We start from the raw sequence: 20,633 nt of genomic DNA on the forward strand, positions 1-20,633 counted from the left end.
AGCAAGAATAGGATATATTAATGATTAAAAGTTCTATTTCTACTTTTCCATCGAATCAAATTTTGTACGAGAAATTTTTTGTACTTTTATAGTTAGAGAAATATTAACGCGTATACACTTAAATCGAACACACTGTATGCGTAGTCTGTTGCAAGAGTAACTTCATAATTTGTTATTTCTTGTCTTTAATAGATTCGTAGAGGTTCTTTCTATTTTACTGTATATATTATTATAACTTTGCACAGTTGATTGTTCACAATTTCTGACCATATACGACTAACGTAGTATTAGACTTTCGTTTTGTTTATGTTTAGAGTTTAGGCCATAATTGTAGGTACTAATTCAAAAAATGTATAAAACTTCAAACACACCCACTTACATATTTTTCCATTAAAAAATCTCATAAAAATCTATACAAAAATTCTTTCATCAAATAAATGATATATACCAAACTTTTATATAACCAAAACACTGTAACATGCTTCAAAGATCATAGTAATTTACTTAGATCTAATTAGAACCATAAGCCTGATTTATAAGGTAAGCGTCTTATTACTATTGAAACAGACTACATATAACTAGTAAGTACATCTACATAAATAATGGCCTCGGCCGGGGCAGTAGCTATACTGCGTGTTATCGTGTATAGTATGGTTGTTCGTCGTTGCGGAAACATCTTATCTAAACTGCTGTCTTATCGTGTATATTATGGTTATTCGTCGTAGCAGAAACATCTTATATTGACTGCTGTGAAATAGAAACGATTTTAACGCGATGTTCCAAAAAAACTTGACTGCACAAGAATTTTGGCTTTGGCTGTTGTGCAGAGTGGTTATAGGTCTCTTCTGTATTTGCTATTGTACCTGTTGATGAAAAATCGTGCTCGGCAGTGAAAAACAAATGATTAATTAATATTCACATCTGTGGCATTAGCGATCTGTGGATTTAGCGATTTGAAAACTGTGCCAAGGTTTTTGAAATTTTAGTATTAAACTTTAGTGAAAATTTTATCAGTTTCAAACGGAAAGATATGAGATTTTTTCTAATAAGATTATTTGTCTTTCTTCTTAAAAAATTATAATCCACCTGTATCGTAATATGTATTTCAGAAGTTTTAATAGCTATAGTTTCCCTAGTAACGCACCATTGTTTTTACAATTCTAAAAAGTACTTGAAGTATGATAGCATTTCGTATTTTAATTAACCTCCTAGAAACAAAATTTTATTTTCTAGCAAGGGAATAGAGTTGTAACTAATTTTTTTAATTTGAAATCCAGGAATCATTATATTAATCGACTAATGATTGCATCAAACAGTATCAATGAAATCTCTGATTCTATAGTGAATTAAAATTTAATTAAAAAAATAGTATTCGCTATAATCTAATCTTCTTTGTAATAAAAACATATAAGGGGCGAGCTCTGTTATATTTGACTTAATTATTTATTTTCCACCACCGACACCACGTTTGACCAACAAATACTTTCCTTGATACTCTGCAAGTTACTCGCCATCCTCTTATTCCTTGCACGTCTTACATTAACAATAATTATTACCAGTAAAGTCCCTCGAACACCGTCTAAATCCCTCCACGCTATCTTTACACCGATCAGTATCCCATCAACGAAAAACTCAGTTTCGAGCCTCCACGCAGACCGTAAAGGAATTTCACGGTGCTCAGTTCTTTACGATTGAGCACATTTCACGGACAACCGTGACGAAACTTGGTAGTATAATAGTGGAGAAGAGAAAAGGAAGATGAAGAGAGAAAAAGAGAAGGAAAAGAGGAGGAAGAAAGCGAAATTGAGGTTAGGGAATAAGGGATCGTGCGATTATGTACAGAATCTGCGTGTTGTAACGCGGATTTAAGGTTATGTAATTCCCATAATTTATGCGTGTGGTGCAAACGATGAATCCTTAAGCTAAAAATCTTCTCGATTTTAATTAATATCATCAAGATCTGTTAAGGACTTCCTTATTGCGATGACACCGGTGGAAAGTCGCGTTTTTCTTCGGGAATTGTTTCGATCCCACGCACCTTGGGATCAGTGAGTTGTTGCACGGTTGTTATGCGAACGGTTTCGGTTCGATTTCACTCGGAATTGCTCGAGATCGCGCTCATGCTCGTTGATTACAATACACCTGATGCATTCCATTCGACGAAACCTTCGGACAGAAAATATCTTCGCGAATAATCGACGTTATTCCGAACTTTTACTGTTGATCGAACTAGTATCGGTAATTGAATTATTAACCCCCTTGCGGTATCTAATTTTTTCCATGAGTATTAGCTATTTATATCAAAATATTCATATCTTTTGTGTGCAAAATATCGCATGCAATTTGTATTCAGGAATTCTTGGTTTGAAATTAAATTCAGAGTTAAAAGTGGATTTTGGTACGAGTATAGTCTGTAGTCTTTGATCCTACGAGTGACTCGATATTAAGACGCGAGAAGTTTGATTAATCCTTTCACAACGTAGCACGTGATTCAGGCAAGATATAAAATATATTAATTTCATAAATTCTCTCGTATTTTCGTTGTCTATTTTCAATGAATTATTATTCCTTCTCGGAATGTCGGAACGCTGTTTCTTAGTTGCCCATATCCTGACAGTAGAACTCTATTTATTGCAGCGAAATTTTAGTTAGTGCCTACTTAAACGATCTAATATCTGTTTATTGGCTCTACTTATCTGAACGAGAATTCCTAGTATACGAAAAAGCACTGATAATGAAATATAATATGAAAGTAAAAAGATATACGAGAAAAGGAGCGAAAAATCACAAATAACGCACTCCTGAATGAGTAAACTCTTATCAAATATATGAATTCCAGTTATATGAGCTATTTATCCTCCAATGAATTCAATTAAATGAAGTTCTACTATAATCAGCATCTAATCTTTAATATGCATGTACCGATATCAAGAAGATCTAGAAAGAAACCAAATATCGACTGACGACCGGAAACTCAACTAACAAAACATCTCCAATTTCTATCTATCCGAAGATAAATATGAATACGAATTAACACGACATTTTCGCCATCACTATCTAGAGAAAAATTCGTACACGATACATACGTTAGATTGGAGATGAGGAAGGCGGCTAAAGGGGATAAGGAAAGGAAAAAAATGGGAGCTCGATTTCACCTTGCTAATATCGTCCTGCAGCGATTAACATGACTCGTCTAATTTCAGCCTCCTTCTTCTTCTGAACTAATTCTTATTCGGCACGGCGCCCACGTTCAGTGCCAGAACTTTGGAAACGATGTTTAAATCTTCAGGACTTCCAATCCCTTGCGCGTTGTTCGGATCTCCGGCGATTCCAGACTGATAAAGAAGCTGTTGAATCTGCCTGGCCGGCGTGGGAGGGTGCGCCTGAGACTTGAACTGCGTGAAAGAAAAGAAGTTCCCTGGAGTCCTGTGTGGAGGATTAAAGCGAACATTTGCGGTATTCGCTTTATTGTCCACGTTGAATCCGAAATTTCCAATAGAATTAAAGGCTTCCTGTCTATTAAACCTCGACGCAGGTGCTAACGAAGGCTGGAAATCGTTCGAGAAAGAGCCGAAGCTCTGTTGCAGTCTCTGGTGATGCTGGGGTGGTTGCAACTGTTGAGGTTGCGGAAGTTGTTGCAACTGTTGAGGTTGTGGAAGTTGTTGCAATTGTTGCAATTGCTGTGGTTGAGGTAACTGCGGCGGTTGCTGTTGTTGAAGCTGATGGTGTGCCTGTGGCTGTTGTCTGAATGGTTGCAGACGTTGGTCTGGTTGGAAAGTTGGCTGGAAAGCTGGAGACGCGTCAATGTTTGGTACTTCCAGAGCCAAACTAGGCTGCAGGTGAACGTTCGATTCAACAGGAGGCTGAAAGTTTAAGATGTTATTGCTCTGTTCAAAGAAGGACTGCTTTTGAGGTATAGGACGCTGAGGCTGGAATCTATTCAGTCTCTGCTCCTCAAACTTAAAACGTTGCTCCTCAAACTTAAAACGTTGCTCCTCTAACTGTTTGAATCTAGCCTGTTCTTCCAGTCGTTTCAATTTAGTTTGCTCCTCCAACTGTTTGATTCTAGTCTGTTCTTCTAATTGTTTAATCCTAGCTTGTTCCTCTAGTTGCTTAATTCTAGCTTGTTCCTGCAGATAAAACTGGTGCTGTTGCTTCTGTCTCAGTTGTTGCTCATATAATTGTTGTTGCCTCACTAAAAACTGTGTCTGCTGGATCTGTTGCTGCTGAAGTTCCGCCAATTGTTTCTCCAGAAGCTGCTGTTTAAATTCCAACTGCTCTTGGAGAGTCAGAGCTTGTCCATCGTTGGGAGATCTAAATATTGGAACCACGCTTTTGGGTACACCTTGTTCATCCTGTTGCACGGTAAACGCTGCTACCAAGGGTGCCTGGAAAATCTTAACTTCCTCTGTTTTGTCTTTAGAGTCGTTAGACTCGATCACTGTTACGTTCTTTCTTGTTGATACTGTAGGAGTGATTTCAGTTGGTTTTGGAGCAACCAAGGCATTGGCAGTGGCAATTCCATTGGAAGCACTTCCTGCTAAACTCTCAGAGATCTCAGTTGCTGGTTTCAAAGTTAAACTCTCCACTTTATTCACTGAAAACGTGGCTTGCGTCGTTTTCTCCTTCTGTTGCACCTTGGGTTCGGTTTTGATTCCGAATGTCGCTGAATTTTTCACCGGTAGTATCACGTTCTGCACATGAAAGCTCCTAGCGTCTTCTTGCGTAGCTTTCTCGATGTTCATCATTGGTGTCTTCAAAGTTACGTAATGAAAGGCGTCGATGAAACTGGAATTCTGTAGTTTATCTTCGCTCGGTATATCGTCGTCGCTTGGGAAACTCTTGAACGAGAACTTACTTTTCTGCACGTCGAGATCATCGTTCAGATTCTTCTTTGCTACAACCTCAAAGGCGCTCGTGTCTCTTTGAGCGATGTTTTCCGATTCCTCTTTGCTCTGCTCAGCAGATTCCGCCTCTAAGTCGGTCAGGGCTTTCAAGAGAGCTCGGCGAAGGTTTTTGTCCAGTTTTATTGGTGCTTGGGTCACATCCAAACCCTTGTCAGGAATCCCTGTCTCTTGAGAGTTTGTCAGGGTGATCGACACTGTCGCCAATAGAAACACTAGCGTTACCTGCAACGTTACATAAGAATATTATCCATTAATTAAATTTTAAACTAAAGAAAATATATTATCGAAATTTAATAATTATCTTTTAGGTCTATATTATTGAAATAAAACTTTTTACAGTTATATGAATAACGTAATCTCGATAGAGAAAATATAACAATGAATGTCGCTCTTTAAACAGGTCGTCTGCTTAATTCTTAAAACTTTCAGATTCCCATAAGAAGACAATTTTAATATCATTTAAATTACACAACAAATATTCTTTGCATTATACAACACAGTATAGATGCCCTATTTGAAATTAGACACCCCATGTGCCAAAAGGCAAATTAATTTTGAAAAAAAAAATTCAAGAATTATTGAAAGCTTATTGAAAATTCTTCTAAAATATGCAGCACACTTCTCAAAGGTATATCTCATGTTTATTTTAAAATCTTCTATGACTCATATTAAAGTGACATTGAATGCCACAATTTATTAATACAATTTATTAATTAAAGGTACAGAACTTACAAAAAAAAAAAAAGAAAAAAGGTATTTCAGCTAAATGATCTTAACTAACGGACGTATGTCACATCGATAAATAGAGAGAATCCGAAAGTTCCTACGCATACGTGATCAGGTAAGCGGAAATTTATTGCGGCCGTTTTCGTCTTTTACTAATTGATCGAAGAGCATTACTTTATAAATTCGTACGACGTGTATGAATAAATTCTGTCGGAACATCTGGACGTTTCACAATGATTTTCTCTTTTTAGAAATGTCGAACTTCGACAGGACTTTCGTCCCATGAAGAATACGAGACGTAATTCCGTTTTTACATAATTATGGAAGGAATGCCTGTATAAGCGTGTGAAAATTTGTCGTGTGTATTACGTGCTTAAAATAGAACAACGAGATATTAACAAGTTTTTGAGCCATCTTTTAACTTATTAGTTGACGTATACCTCTGAAGATCAATAAACAATGGATTATTCGTTAATAAATAATAAAAATACTTTATCAATAAAGTATCGTTATAACAATCAAATACTCGATTAATAATCGTTGATAAAATAAGGCATTAATTATAGAATAATTTGTTAATTACCTAAACAAGATATAATTTATGATTCGGTAAGTCTTTTTAGATTTTCTACTTTTTATTTGTTAGATCTTTTTCATTCAGGTTTTTTGCTATCTTTTAACACTCTTCAATGTTCTAGAGTTACATATACAAAGAGAATAATATTTCTGGAGTAATTCAGTAATTAAAAACCAAATGCAGTTCATGGTTGAACGAACAATGCTCACACACTATAAAATATTGAATATCGGCCTTCATCGTTGTTTCTCATTACAACGGCTATAATGTGTGCCACTTTCTTGCTACATGTTTCTACGATACGCGATCATTCATACTTCGATTCGCCTATACTTATTCACAACCGTTTCACGCTATAATAATTCTTAACTCGATCTGAAGCAAATATCACGCAATTATTCAATGAGCCTATTTTCGTACAACGAGCGTATTTTCTAATGCTAGAAAGTAGGTTGAAAAGTATAAAATCCACTGGCAATTTCTATTAGAAGAAAAAAGAAAAGATATGGAACAAGGTAAAATGTAATTGAAATTTTCGCTTCGATTATAGCTGATTCCTGTTATTATCACGGATCTTTATCCGAGCAGGGCGCTTGTTACTCACTGAAAATTACGATCGTGAATTATTCTATTTCTCTAACTGAATAGCTGTGTGAAAAAAAAAAGAGAAAAAATTAAACACCAAGTAATTCTTACTTTTGTAGTTTCTTTCGTCGTAACGCGGACGATAATTTGCATAGACGCAAAGAATACGCAAGAAATTTCAACGCAAATCTTTTACCCACGCTAGATTATTACGGATAATGACACCACGTTCTTAACTTATTTCGCACTTGAGAGAAGTAAAAACCTTCGTACGAATGCTTTTCAACTTCTCAGGTACGTTACATTCTAAGAAATACGTAATGCAATTTCGATTTCCATTATAATTGTAACTAAAAATGAGCCGAATAAGCGCAGACACTGTAACTGTATCCTGTCTGTAGGTAATCCTGTTCAATGATAACGTTCCCTGATACAAGATTAAATTAAACTTGTCAAATCAGATTCAGACATGTCGAAATCGTAAAAAGCATTGCGAAAACCTTCCTTGTTCTCTCAAAGATATTAATTTGTACGTCACCAATTACGATATCGTAAGCGATCGACATCCAACATACACTACATCATATTCATTTAAGTTTAGATTAATTGTACCGTTTCGTACTGCAATTGCACTGTGTACGATATATGTTCAGAATGTATAGATGCTATTATTTCAATTCGCAATTTTTCTTACTGTATTTTACACTTACTTTTTGAAAATATTCTTGGTATATATTTCGTCAATCGCGATCGCTAATGACCACGAGAATGGTCGACGCAATCTTAAATGAAATAAATAAAAAATATATATATTGCAGGACGATTGGAACGCGAGGGAACACACGTGGACGTAAAGAAAGATGTTTCGCCAGTATTGCACCTCGGTTTGCTAATAAAAAAAAGAGGAAGAATAATCAGCAATGCTGTCTCACGGTGTAAAAGGTGCAAAGATGTAAAAGGAAGGCGGGTTATTGTTCTGATACAAAGTGGCTTTTCGAGAGAGGTAGACTGTCTTACAGTTGAGAAACAGATCATCCGTTTGAATGCGTTTGAAACCACACCTTCGTTAGGTCGTAAGTTGCCTTGTGTTCGAGTGGATGTTACCTCAGCGGCGAACTTTCACACCAGTCGTTAAAGCAACTACGACCGAAAAGGAAAAGCAATTTTCATTTCTGGCCGGCGAAGGAATGCCTACGGGGCCCCGGGATGAAACGCCTCTGTTCGCCAACGACGTTACAACGTCGGCGTTTCGTGCGTTTAACGAGCCGAGCGTCGACCGCGTGTCCAAAAGAGAAAAATTCAGCTGTACGAATATTGCATCTGTAAGAATACCGTCTTGTGGTATCTCGTGTGACTCTTGACATTTCTGATGAAAGTGCCACTTCGGGAAGAGTTCGCACGCAGATGCATCGAGTAGCGTGTAACAAAGCGACGTGTACAAATATTCGGATCGTGAGATGGGATAATGAAGGATTCGTAGAAGTGGGTTGTTTAATGGTAGCCTTTGTGGTCTATGAATAGGGAAATTAATTTTGCAGGATGGACGTTGATGGCTATTGATATTAGGAGTAGGGCATAAGTACCATTGGACAGGATTTTCATTTTTGTACAGAATTGTCTTCCCTTTTTTTGTAAATATTTCCATAATTTTATAAATTGCTTCTTCGTCGGATTTTATTTTGCAAGAAAGGAATTTTCTAATTTGGTTTTACTCTTCTCTTCTTCGCAGATTTAATTAGAGGTTTTGCAATGATCCGATTAATTCGAATATGTAATGTAGGAATAAAAATGTAGAGGAAGCAAGCTGATTGTTATGAGATTTCCCTTTCATGGAATATTATTTTAGAAGAATATCTGTGCAAATTTGTATTAGAAGCACAATATTGGTATTTGTATTAAAAGTATAGTATAGAGCATAGTGAATTGATTATTTTGAATATAATTTGGAAACTATAAAATAAAAGTGTAGGAAGGATAGTAATTTCTCTAGGTTTTCTCTTTCAGGGAATTTTATATGGAGTAATGAATGGACGAACATTTATTGAATTGAAATAACGCACTATCGTGTAATATAATATATTCAATATAAATAATAATACGTTTAATTACACAGAAAAAATTTATTCCAATAATTTTGTCAATTTCTCTTTCATAGAATTTACCTTTGCTGTTGTCTACTTTATGGACTTACTGTTAGTAGTCGTTTTGTAATAGTCTAGTTATCTTGGATGTAATCTAGGATGTATAAAACGAAAAAGTTTTGTAAAGTGGTGTATGCACGAGATAAAAATAATCTATATAATCTGGAATGCAGAAAACGATGGAATATCTTTAAGTTACAGTCGTGAAATTAATCCTGCGAATGTAAGATGAATCTGCTTACAATGTGTCTCGTGTTCTGTTCGTGCGAATAAAGTTGCTGTTCGTTCGCGTTATTCTTTTCTACTTAGATTAAAATTATGATTTCGTTATTTTTATTCGAAAGGATGATTTTCATTTGCATTTGATTAAAAAGCGATACCTATTTTTCTAAGAATTTCTACGAAATATCGTAGAAATGTGTTTCATGGTTAATGGACCTGTCAAATTAAAAAAAAAAAAATGACAAAGGGGGAAAGTATGCAAAGAAAGTGATTATTTAAGAATCCTAATTGTGAATTCAGTTTGAACAGCGTGGAATTCATAAAACGACACGCAACCAGCATGTCCAACATTTGCATTATCGATTTCACTCTTTTACGCTTATTGTTACCATAGAACGTATGCTTCGAGATTTGTCACGCAGCTATATTTATCTTATTATCTAATCTACCACTGACAGCATATTTTAAGCAAAATATAAGTTGTTACTGTTGTATTATGTTGCAGATAAATACCAGGGAAAATAGTCAAGGATGAAGAAAGCTCAACGATGCAAAGGAATATAAAGAGGTGTAATATATTCGACGTCTAACAAAAAGAGATTTCTTACGTTAAATATTATTAAATAATAGAAATTGAATCGACGGAAAAACATAAACCGAATGATGCTAATTAAACCGTAATTGAATTTTTGAGACTTAATGAACGATGAATATAGTAACAAAAAGTGTAAGATTTAAAAGAAACATAGTACAAGATAAGTACATGGTATTTTACAAATTTAAAGGAAACATAGTAAAATATAGTACTTTACAAATATTTTTTTCTCTAGAGTATCTCATATCTCCCGATAGAAGCTTGTATAATACACGACGACCTTGGAAAATAGAAATCTAAAAAATCATAACCACACGGATTAGAAAATAAAGATTAGAAAAGAGATTTTGTTACATAACTGGCAAGTACCTGTTTTTATAACATTTAATATATTTCTGAAATACTTTGTTGCAAAACAAAACAGAGCGCACACACCCCCTTTCATCTAATCTGGCATGGATCTTTAGAAAGTTTCTAAACCGCCGAATAATCTCTTAGGCTCGTTTGGTCCAGCATCTCATTAATATTTTCAGCGAACACTCGGAGAACAAGACTGGAGTCGAGTCAAACAAGCAGCTCGTCCACGCTGTTGACGTAGATTTCACTTTTGAGAATCTTGTCCGGTGTTTGACCATCTGACACGTGTCATTTATGGCGTGTACGTGCACCATAAATTAAGCGGTTGTAGCTAAGGAAATGTTTTCCCACGATGTTACGACGGATAAAGAATAGTAGCGGTGTAATTTTTGGTTGTTACGGTAATTAAAGATCGTGTTCGATGTCTTAATTACGCGATAAGAAACTACTTGCGAAAATGAATGTTACAGTAGCGAAATGTACTACTCTCCTCTTGATAATTTGTCGTGCAAAAAGAGCTGGATCGTACAGGTATTCTTTGATTTTAAACGATTATAAAATATTATAAGTATACTATAAAAAGTGTTATGAAATGTTAGAATTATTACATAGGAATTTATTTTACTTGTTAAAACGAATATTTGATTTTATATAATATAATTAACCATAATACAATTATATTGTATCGAGTCGTATCTTCCATAAGATACAGATTATTACATTCTTATGTCGTAGATGATGCAATTATTTTGTTAAAGTAACATCTCATTTACCATAAAAGCAATTTTTATTCCGATGAAACAGCGAAACGAGTTACATAAATTTTACGCAGCAATCTAATCCCTTGCAATGTACAGGAGCTGGCGAAAGAAGAATTAAATTATTTTAGCGCGTCTGTGCGTGCGACGTCTTCATTGACAATCGGCTTTCTACAAGCCGATTTTCCAGAGGACGATTCCCCAGTCCGTCATTTTCCTGCATGTGAACGGATCCGATGTGAATTTCTCCACGCCAAGCGAATACCCTGCCTATTAGAAAATAACAATGACACGCAAAAGGCCAGTATTCGTTCTTCCTGAAACAACGACGGTCATCTATGTCTAATTACTCACGAGAAAAATGAGTATTATCGACGATAATCTCGTAGATTAATTTGATCATTAAACACTATGTTATTTGAAGAAATAAGATTCCTAATCTTCGGAAAATGTATAATGTTACATAATGCTCTATGCCTCTTACGCATTTCAAATTTCCTTTCGTTTACACACAGTTGCTTTGCGAAAGAAGTTTCTTCGTTTGGGTTAAGTTCAAAAGATAAGATTCACGATTCTGTAATATTATAAAACGTTCTGTGTCTTTAATCTATTTCCCGTCTATTCGCTCTTTGTTTCCTTAAGAAAAATCAAGATTATCAGCGATAATCTTCAAGAACTATCAAAGAAGTAAGTCAACTATCAAAGAACTATCAAAGTAAGCAAGAGTAGTGAAAAAGAGAAAGAAAAAGAGATACAATTCTTGATGAATATTTGAAATATGAATATTTATGGAAATTCATATTTTTCGAAAGAAAATTACAGAAATACGATCTACTAAAATATTTGCTTTGCCTACTAAATATTACGAATACGCTACGTTTATGCATATTAATTAAACTACCGATTTCTACACTTACATCTGTACGTATCGCGTGCATTAATATGCACATCTCTGTATCTCGAAGTTTGTCACAAATGCGTAAAAACCCAAGATGCAAAAAGAAAGAAGAGAATGTACAACAAAACGCTGTGCGTCTTTAGTTTCCTCCAAGTTCCGATTCTTTCGCTCGAAATCACCAAGGTCCTCCACAGTGAAACCTGTACTTTTATCATCACGATAGCAGATCAATTTCAAGCACTTTCCTCCGGCTTAATGATACGAGCAGACGATCTACGTACGTGGAAGAAAAAGCAACTGGTTAACCATAAAAACGTCGTGATTCTAATGGAGCGCGGGACGACGTAATAATGGACTTCCGGAATCCGATGTTCCTGACATGGAGCACGTTATCCGACAGCAGCTACGATAACTCTCTGAATAGTAACGTTCTTCTGTTGCGTCACAATTCTGATCTTACATTCTCAATGACTGATCCTCGAAGAATAATCCACGTTAATCGAGAGACACGCTGACCGATTGGGAGTAATTATAACGCAATACTAATCAAAGCGAGCCAGCCGTGCTCCAATTACGATAATAATTATTCGATAGATTCCACGCGATAGCTCGTGTTGCGTGATGCGATCCCACGATTCTCTTTTCTCATTGTTAAAATCAGATTGGATTTCTTTTACAGTTATATTCTCTTCGTACGTTTCTGTTTCTTAGAGAGAAAAATCGTGGAATTTTAAACGAATAACGTCGTCGTAGAAATCGGTGCGAGGTATCGAACGATTGTGTATTTCATAGAATCTACGAAAGCGTCTGTATCGTCTTACTATTTTCCCCGATGTTTCGAATAATTGTCAGTATCCTTAACTTTATTTAAACACCACTGTATTGTACTTTTAGTCTTATCAAATTCGTCCCCGAAGAGATTAAATATTCTAATGTTTCTTGCAACAAGTTCTATTCGAAAAAGTATGTATCGAAATACTTTTCAATGTTATTTGTATCGTATAATTCAACACTCACAGTAACTAAGCAATTACGTATATCTATATGTCTCCAGTATTATCGTTTATATTCTTTAAACACACAGCAAAACACGATACGTACGATAATCGTGAAGTATAATATAGCGATCAGAGAAGCGAACCGTTTCATTAACTTTTCGCACCTAGGATAATAAATATAATTTTCCAATTCATTTGCAAAAAGATATTAAGATAGCGTCTCAACCTCCTCCTATACGTATCTCGTCTTACGTTTCTGCAAGTTAACAGAGTCTTAAAAACTCTTGCAGAGATAAAGTTAATGCGTAACATATATAAGTAGGTACGTGTATGCTTTCTATGCAGCGGGAAAAAAAAGAAAGAAGGAAAGGAAGATATGAATAAATGGTATCCATCTTTCATTCTGCCGATTTTTTAAAGCAAAATATTAGTCTCATTTCTCATAATTTCCATTTGCACATTATCATTGAGGAATGCATCACGTAAATCGAGGGTTAGATGCGCCTGTAGCTCCTCGCATTGCTTTCTAAGACATGAAACGTACTTTCTTTCTTTAGGCGCGTGTGGTCGCGTATTTGACGGCCGCGATATAAAACACGTTGAATTTAAAAACGCAAGTTTTTACCGACGATCGAGTTTTAACGAGAAAGATCGGTAATGTACGATTTATCGTCGAAACGACGCGCGTTTTGTACTTTCTTTCTTCCTTTCACGATTTTTGAGAAACTTTCACGTCGATTGCGAAACATCAGCTGAAAAACGTTCTAACAAGCCCCGAAAACCTGTTTCCAGTTTTCATTCGATCCAAACGTACGACAGTTTCGTTCTCTAATTTCCTCGTTCCATGTTATTGTCGCGACTCGACGCTGGTTAATTCAGCCGGCAGGAAACGCCAGATAAATCATTTAACAGGCACTTTTCTTCATTTATCCGAGAGTTCTTTCAACTCTAAAGAAATTCTAGACAGAAACACGCGACAAGAGTACACAGATTTGGATATGAATTTAGTAAGGCTGCAGTAAGGTAATCTCGTGTAATTCTTTTTAGTTGTTGCAAATGTTGAACGAAATATGAAACGATATTGGGAAATATTTTAGAACGTAACGCTTCGTGTTAGAATCATCGAAAGAAACGATCGAACAACCTCTTTGAAGATGTTTATACGCGTCTCAGAGATGCTTATATCATATCCAAATGAAACATCCAAAATAGACTAATTGTAATATTCAGAAGCTAAGTCGAGTGGCATCGTTACTGAAATTCATCTGAATCCACGCTAGTTAAATCTCGTTATATTCTATCATAATTACATAAAACTTGTCTTACAAATGCACATTACAGATAAAACTTGCCTATAAACGCAAGATTTATCGCGATCGTATAAAATTCTCTGCGGTCTGCTTAAGTTTCCATTTCGTTAAAACGAAGAATTTCATCGAACGAAAAAAAGAAAAAAGAAAGCTTTCGTCTGATCCAAACGGCTATATAGCTTCCGAATCGGCCGCGTTAAAAGCTTGCTGCCGATCGGCTACGCGATGATTACCTCGAACCTTCGAAATCGAGTAATAAGAACCGAGATATGAACTTTCGGCAGTCACAGGCCCCGGAGGTTCGATCGCTTAATGAACAGTTATATGGTAGCGGTCGGTTGGAAGACAAAGTGCCATGAGAGATAGCGTGATACATGCTGGTGTTTGGCCAAGGCGGATGAAGAGAGACAAGGTGAAAGAGAAGAGTGGCCGACGGCCAAAGGCGGCACTTTCACTCGGCAGTGTGTCGAGGATGTGCATGCTCATGAACTTGCTACGCGGCTTCGTTTGCTGTGGCGAATGTAGAAGCTCGATCACGGCGCATGCAACTCGAGTTTTGTCACGTGCAAGCCCTGGATATCCGTTTGATGTAACCAGACGCATTTGTGACCGCATTTTCGTCGGATCACTTGAAAAGCGAAACTCCACTCGGGGAAGATCGCAAGATTCGGTTAATTAGTCGTCGTCTGATCAATCGGGAGGTTGAGACATCTGATAGAGCGGAGTGTGGGTTTTTTAACGACAAGCGTTCGAACGTTCGTTTTATAGCGACGAGACGGACGACGGAAAGGAGAGGTTTTTTGCTCGAGCATAATGACAAAATTCGGTTAAAAAGTAAGATCGTTCGCATAAGACAGAATAATAACTGAGAGCAAGGGTATGCGTGAGAGCAACGTGACGATTTAGGCTACAAGGTATGAGGATTGTGTGGTACGATGTAAAATCTGATAAGAATGAGATGGAAGAAGGTTGGACGTTATTAAAGCGGAAGAAGCTTTCGAGTGCAAGGCATGTCCTTTTCGAAGATGGATTTTATATATTTGTAACGAGCTATGATTTATATTTGCAAGACAAGTTTTATGTAATTATGATATGACGTAATATGAGCAGCATTGGAGCTGGCTTTATCGCAGGTTGAATGACACATTGATATTTCTTATTCAATCTCTTGAGGGAACCTAAGCGTCTTTTGGATTGCGAGAAAAATTGTTTCTTATCAATTATTAAGAGAAACGCGTGCCTTCTAACTTTTCCATAAAGAAGATACAAAACTGTTAAAGTTAAGACCAGCTTTACTAAAGGCACGTATAAAATGCAAGGAAAGAAGTAGAGCAATATTCTTCTTGTCCTTTGCTCGCCAAAGTCGACAAAATTAAGGTGAATTGAAGTTAAAATATCGTCCACACTAATCGTTTTCAAACACACGTATCCTGATACATTTTACGCAGGATATTCCAACAAAACTGATGTACGTAAACAGAAGGTACGTATCCACTTGAGAGAAAAAAAGTCCAGCTATATTTTTGGGACGCAACGTTGTATCTATAACAAAAGTGGCATTGTAAATAAAGAAATATAGAATAGAATAAAAAAGATGGAAAATAGACGTATGTGGAATTAGAATCTGAACAATTGCGTATTCCTGTGGCGTTAATCTGTCTCTAGCTGGAGCCAGGAAAAACGTACGACTCGTTACAGTTACGTGAATCACTGCGAAGACGGTTTAAGGACGATGACAGATGCCGATGAACGAGCGATTCATATTTCGAGCAGGTTCACGCAGCAGAAACGCGGAAATCCTGGCACGCGTGAAAGCAGCGTTTCGACAATGTCGCCAACGTGGACGATTATACAACCGAGTCCTTGGCGTTGAATAATGTATAGGATCCCGATTGGCGCGACCAGCAGATGCGACAGAATGAAGTAAAGTGCAATTAGCTTGCAAAGTACGATACTACACGTCGTATCGCGGGGCGACGAGTGAAAGTCGAGGATGACAGGTTTGTAACGACGCCGAAAGAACGTCCTCGTTCGGGACAATTTATCGGATGAGGCACATAACTCGGATGGAGTCGTCGTCGTTGATTTTGTGCCATCGATGAGATCGATGGAAAGCGATCGAAGAAGATGGTCCGATCAAAAGGAGAACTCGAGTAATAATATCTTAAACGAAATATAATTTCAAGTAGGTTCGCTCGTTTAGCTTGCAGAAGTTAAGGGTTGAATAGTCGCGATTTAAGACTAGAATTGGGCTATGTGATTATTTACCGTAATTTTTCTTTTGTTTTATTATCTATAAGTAGTTATTATACCGTTTTTACTTGCTACTTATCATTGGCTTTAGCCTTTGGATTTTATAAATTTAACATAAATTGTGATAACTTTCAGTCTCAAGACTGTGTACATTGATAGTGGAGTTCTAATTAATAATAAAAGTTCTAGAGTTATAGTACTAACGATAGGAACTGGCGTCGATCGATTCTTCGGTAATAAACAGATTAATACTATTCGTTATTTGAATTTATCAAATAAAATAGAAGGGTTAAGCCTTCTTTGAATGGATTTTCCCTAAATTTGATTTACGTGTATAAGTATCCCTTTCCTCCAATAACTGTGGAAGAACAAAACAAAGAGACAGTAAGGCAATTCACCAGAGAGATCCATTTTGTAACGAGAAACGATCAGTATCTGAATATGAAACAAAAATGATTATTAAAAATGTTGCTTTTTCGAAATGAAACAATAGTCAGAAAATAAAATTCAAGTGGAAAAAATAGCGAATAAACCAATGAGCAAATAATACACAATTTTAGTCGAATAGAAAATAATAAAATTGCCTTTTCTTTTATGAACCACGAGTAAAAGTGTTTTGAACAATCTTCCCACACCACCAGGCACTCGAATTACTCACGAACGTTCGTTTAGACATCCTAACTATTTCAAAGGTATCTTCGATTGTTTCGTAACGATCTCTTAATAAGTTTCGAGACTGGTGATCGGAGGCTGATCTCGCTTTCGGATTGGGTCACGCGTCATCATCGTCGAGAGAAAAAACTTTCTTCTGGCCAAGGATGGAAAAGATGCCACCTGCTTAAGGTTCAACGAACCCATCGCCAAACGAGACGCATAGTGTCCACACCCTAATCAGGACTCTTGTCATAAATCGTTTGGTAATTACTTTCTCCTAGAATGTGATTACACTGAGCGGAAACGTGACAAGAGACACCTGATCGTTGTGGCTACGCGTTGAAACTGCGCGGATAGCCATTTCTTTCAGGGGCTACAACAATCCATCGTCATTTGTTTTGCCGACGGTGAAAATAAATAGCACGAAGAAATGCAGCCTTTCTCAGAAGAGATGCAAATATACAGATGATTCATGACTTGTTATTGAATGATACAAAACTTGCGTATAATTTCTGTTTTTAGTGAATTATATATATTATGTAACTTGGTAGTTTAAAGAAGTAGAAATAGCAAGAGCGACGATAAAAAATAAAATGTTGTTAGAAAAAATCATTTCCAAATTGAAATTAACGTTTGAAAATTGAAATTGATATCATTATTTATGACGTTGTGGGTTTATCGAGCTTCTCTTAGCTGCAGTCCCTTTAATTTGTCAGAGAACATCATCAGAGAATATCGTTGAAGATCTATTTGCCATCTGTAAACGAGAAGAATTGTACAAAGGAATTTTCAAAACACCTAGCAGTATCTACTGATTGTAAATTGAAGAATAAATCAGATATACGAGATGTGATTAACGTAATATAATTTTTTGCTAAATATCTAAATTTCTGATACTCGAATCGTATCTTCCCGAGAATATCGTTACCTTCTCTGAATTTATATTAAAACATATCTTCTTTAGAATATTGTTCTTGTTTTTAATAAAAATTTGCTTTGATCCTCCAATTCATCTCTGAGGGATCTATGAAGCAGATCAGAAAAGAAAAAAGAAATATCAATTTCCCTTTACTAAAGAAACACACTTTTCCTATATTTATAGATTCTATCTAATTCTAAGATTAAAAGAAGTGAAACCATTTATAGGTTCCCTAAAGGAACGACAACTAAAACTAAAATGATAAAAGAAATGTTGTGACCATAACCGCGATATTAAGTTCCCATACGCGTATAAATTATCACTATAAATGGGCAATACCTATATCTCGAGTTACGTATCACTAACTTCGAGAAAGTGTTGGTCTGAAATGAAATTCACCAATTTTTCTCGCGGGACGAAGTTCGTTTTACGATTCGCGATCCCCTTGCGTGTTACACGTCAGTTAGTAACTGTTGCATGAAGTCAATTTTAATTTCAATTAATCGCTCTTGTACTAGATAACAATTAGGTTGTCCAATTTGCAAGTTCGCGAAATATGCGTGTTATATTCGTGAAACTTCGATCGAAGATTAATCCGATCTGCTGGATTATTTATCTTTTTTTTTTCTTTTTTCTCTCCATGAATAATTGAAAATGTAAGAAAATTTCAGAAAAAAGATTTATTATACAGTAATTTTGGATCTTTTCAAATAATTCTAAGGAGAATAACGTGGCAAGAAGGAAAAAGTTGGAGGAAAGCGGCGTGATGTTCGAAAGAAAGTTCTTCGCGATAGAAACGTGTAGCACCTTCAACAGTGAAACTAAAAGTCAACGAGGAATTGAACGATACTTTGAACGCAGTATGTGCAAACGTTGAATAGAAATTAACCCCCTTTATCTAATGATTTGTAAATTAATTTAATATACTAAATACATAGTTCCAGGTGTATACACCTGAGATAAAGAGAAATGTAAATTGAAAGAAAAGTATGACAAATGAGATACAGTCTTTTTTTCTTCGTAAAACTGTCATTTAACAGATAAAAGTTCTAAATATGTATTAGAAAGTTTAAATATAATGAATGGAACGTCAGTTCTTAGAATGCTACATTTTATACTCTATACATGAAATTGATTTATCAGATATCATATTTATAATAGAAATATCAGTATTTCCTTTGGTTCTATTAAATATATGCTTTTTTATATCTTCAAAGAAACCACTTGTACTGGAAATAGCTCATTATTGTTATACAGAAGAATACTTTCATTTTTCACAAGGTTGCTAGTAATTGTATTCATAAAAATGATATTTTTTCCATACTCTAGTGTTAAAGGATATAAACAAGAAAGTATTACAGCTTTATGTAAAAGATACTAAAATATAATTGAAGTAAATATTGTTCTTTTTTTCTTTAATACTCAACAGCTATATAGAATTTCATTTTTCACCTAACCCAATAATATCCCTATAATTTTTTCAACGAAAGTAAGAGGAAAATGGTATTATTCTCGTATACGAGGATGACGTTCAATTAAATACTGGTGTAAAAGGAAATTCCAGCCGCGTGTAGACCTGGAAATATTTGAATCGCGGGGCGCACGAACAGAGAAGAGAAGAAAGTCGCCTGTAACAGAATGCTCATCGGGAACTTCTTCAAACTAGAAATCTGAATTTTTCCAGCATTGAGTCGCACGGCACAGGTAACTTTCGATTGCCATTGCGTCGACTGTATTTACACGGCACGCACCGTGACACAGAAAACGTTCCTTTTAACGTAAAACTAGAACAGTTATAATCAAAAGCAAGTGAAACTTACTCTTATCATCCTGAATAATTTCCAAACAATTGTATGTAACAAGTCCTGGTTAATTTGAAACAAGATCAACGAAATATCAACATTCTTATGATAATCTGTTAGATAAAGAGAAATATGTCGGGACTTTCTTCTCTGCACACAATCGAGTAAAATCTCTCGGACGTCTCTTCTCACTTGCCTTTTCAAAACCAACGGTTAACACTTTTCACTGTCACACGACACGAGACCTGTCCATCACCATCGAAAAGGATATAATGTACACGAGAATAAAATGAGGAGAACCAAAGGCGAAAACGAAATAGAGGAAATAGAGGAAACTTATTGAAAGAAAGAAGATACAGTGAATGAGTGGTTTCGTACTCACCAAGCTCATGATGCTGTCTGTGCCGACATTCGGTTAGCACGCGGCTTTTACTCAGGAAGATGATCTTCAAGTAGCGATAGTTCCGTGAAAGAGGAGGGGTCCACGATGTTGATCCACGTGTATGAAACGATCGAGCGAGAAACGAGTCGAATTAAGAATCGCTTCCTCCGCTATCTTCCAAATATCGCAGAGATTCGTGGGCAAAAATGTTACGTTCCCATTGTCCATTTCGAGACAGCTTCCGGTATTTTTGACGAAGAAAATCAAAAACTGACTCACGTTCTCGTAAATTTTCGAGCATCTTAATCTGCTTGAAATGTTTGAAACGTTCTTCGGATAGAATGGTTTGGACGATTGAGTATTGAGAACTGAATCTGTAAAATCAACAATATTATTATGAATATAATTTATTATAAATAATATAATCTGATCGTTGATGCTACACTTATAATTGACATTATTGATAATATGGCGATTGTAATCTGTCATTATGAATGTTAAATATTTTAAGACTTTGGAAATCTCTTGATCGTTACTTCTTATTGTTCT

At 35.9% G+C, this 20,633-nt stretch overlaps 1 protein-coding gene and 1 long non-coding RNA gene across 2 annotated transcripts; one reads left to right on the forward strand and one right to left on the reverse strand.

Annotated features, from left to right (window-relative positions):
• Nucleotides 1–2,598: 2,598 nt before the first annotated feature.
• On the reverse strand, nt 2,599–20,454 carry LOC117205631 (transcription factor SPT20 homolog). Its single transcript, XM_033444243.1, has 2 exons — nt 20,085–20,454; nt 2,599–5,129 (listed from the first exon to the last, which is right to left on the reverse strand). Exons 1-2 carry the CDS (start codon nt 20,091–20,093, stop codon nt 3,222–3,224), a joined length of 1,917 nt encoding a protein of 638 aa, XP_033300134.1. The 5' UTR covers nt 20,094–20,454; the 3' UTR covers nt 2,599–3,221.
• Nucleotides 7,621–10,734, forward strand: LOC117205634. The gene is made up of 2 exons (XR_004487263.1): nt 7,621–7,798; nt 9,664–10,734. It is a non-coding gene; the product is annotated as an uncharacterized LOC117205634 (long non-coding RNA).
• Nucleotides 20,455–20,633: the final 179 nt, after the last annotated feature.

The sequence above is a fragment of the Bombus bifarius genome, unplaced genomic scaffold (genome assembly GCF_011952205.1).
Source record: "Bombus bifarius isolate JDL3187 unplaced genomic scaffold, Bbif_JDL3187 scf7180000007992, whole genome shotgun sequence".
Lineage (NCBI taxonomy): Eukaryota > Metazoa > Arthropoda > Insecta > Hymenoptera > Apidae > Bombus > Bombus bifarius.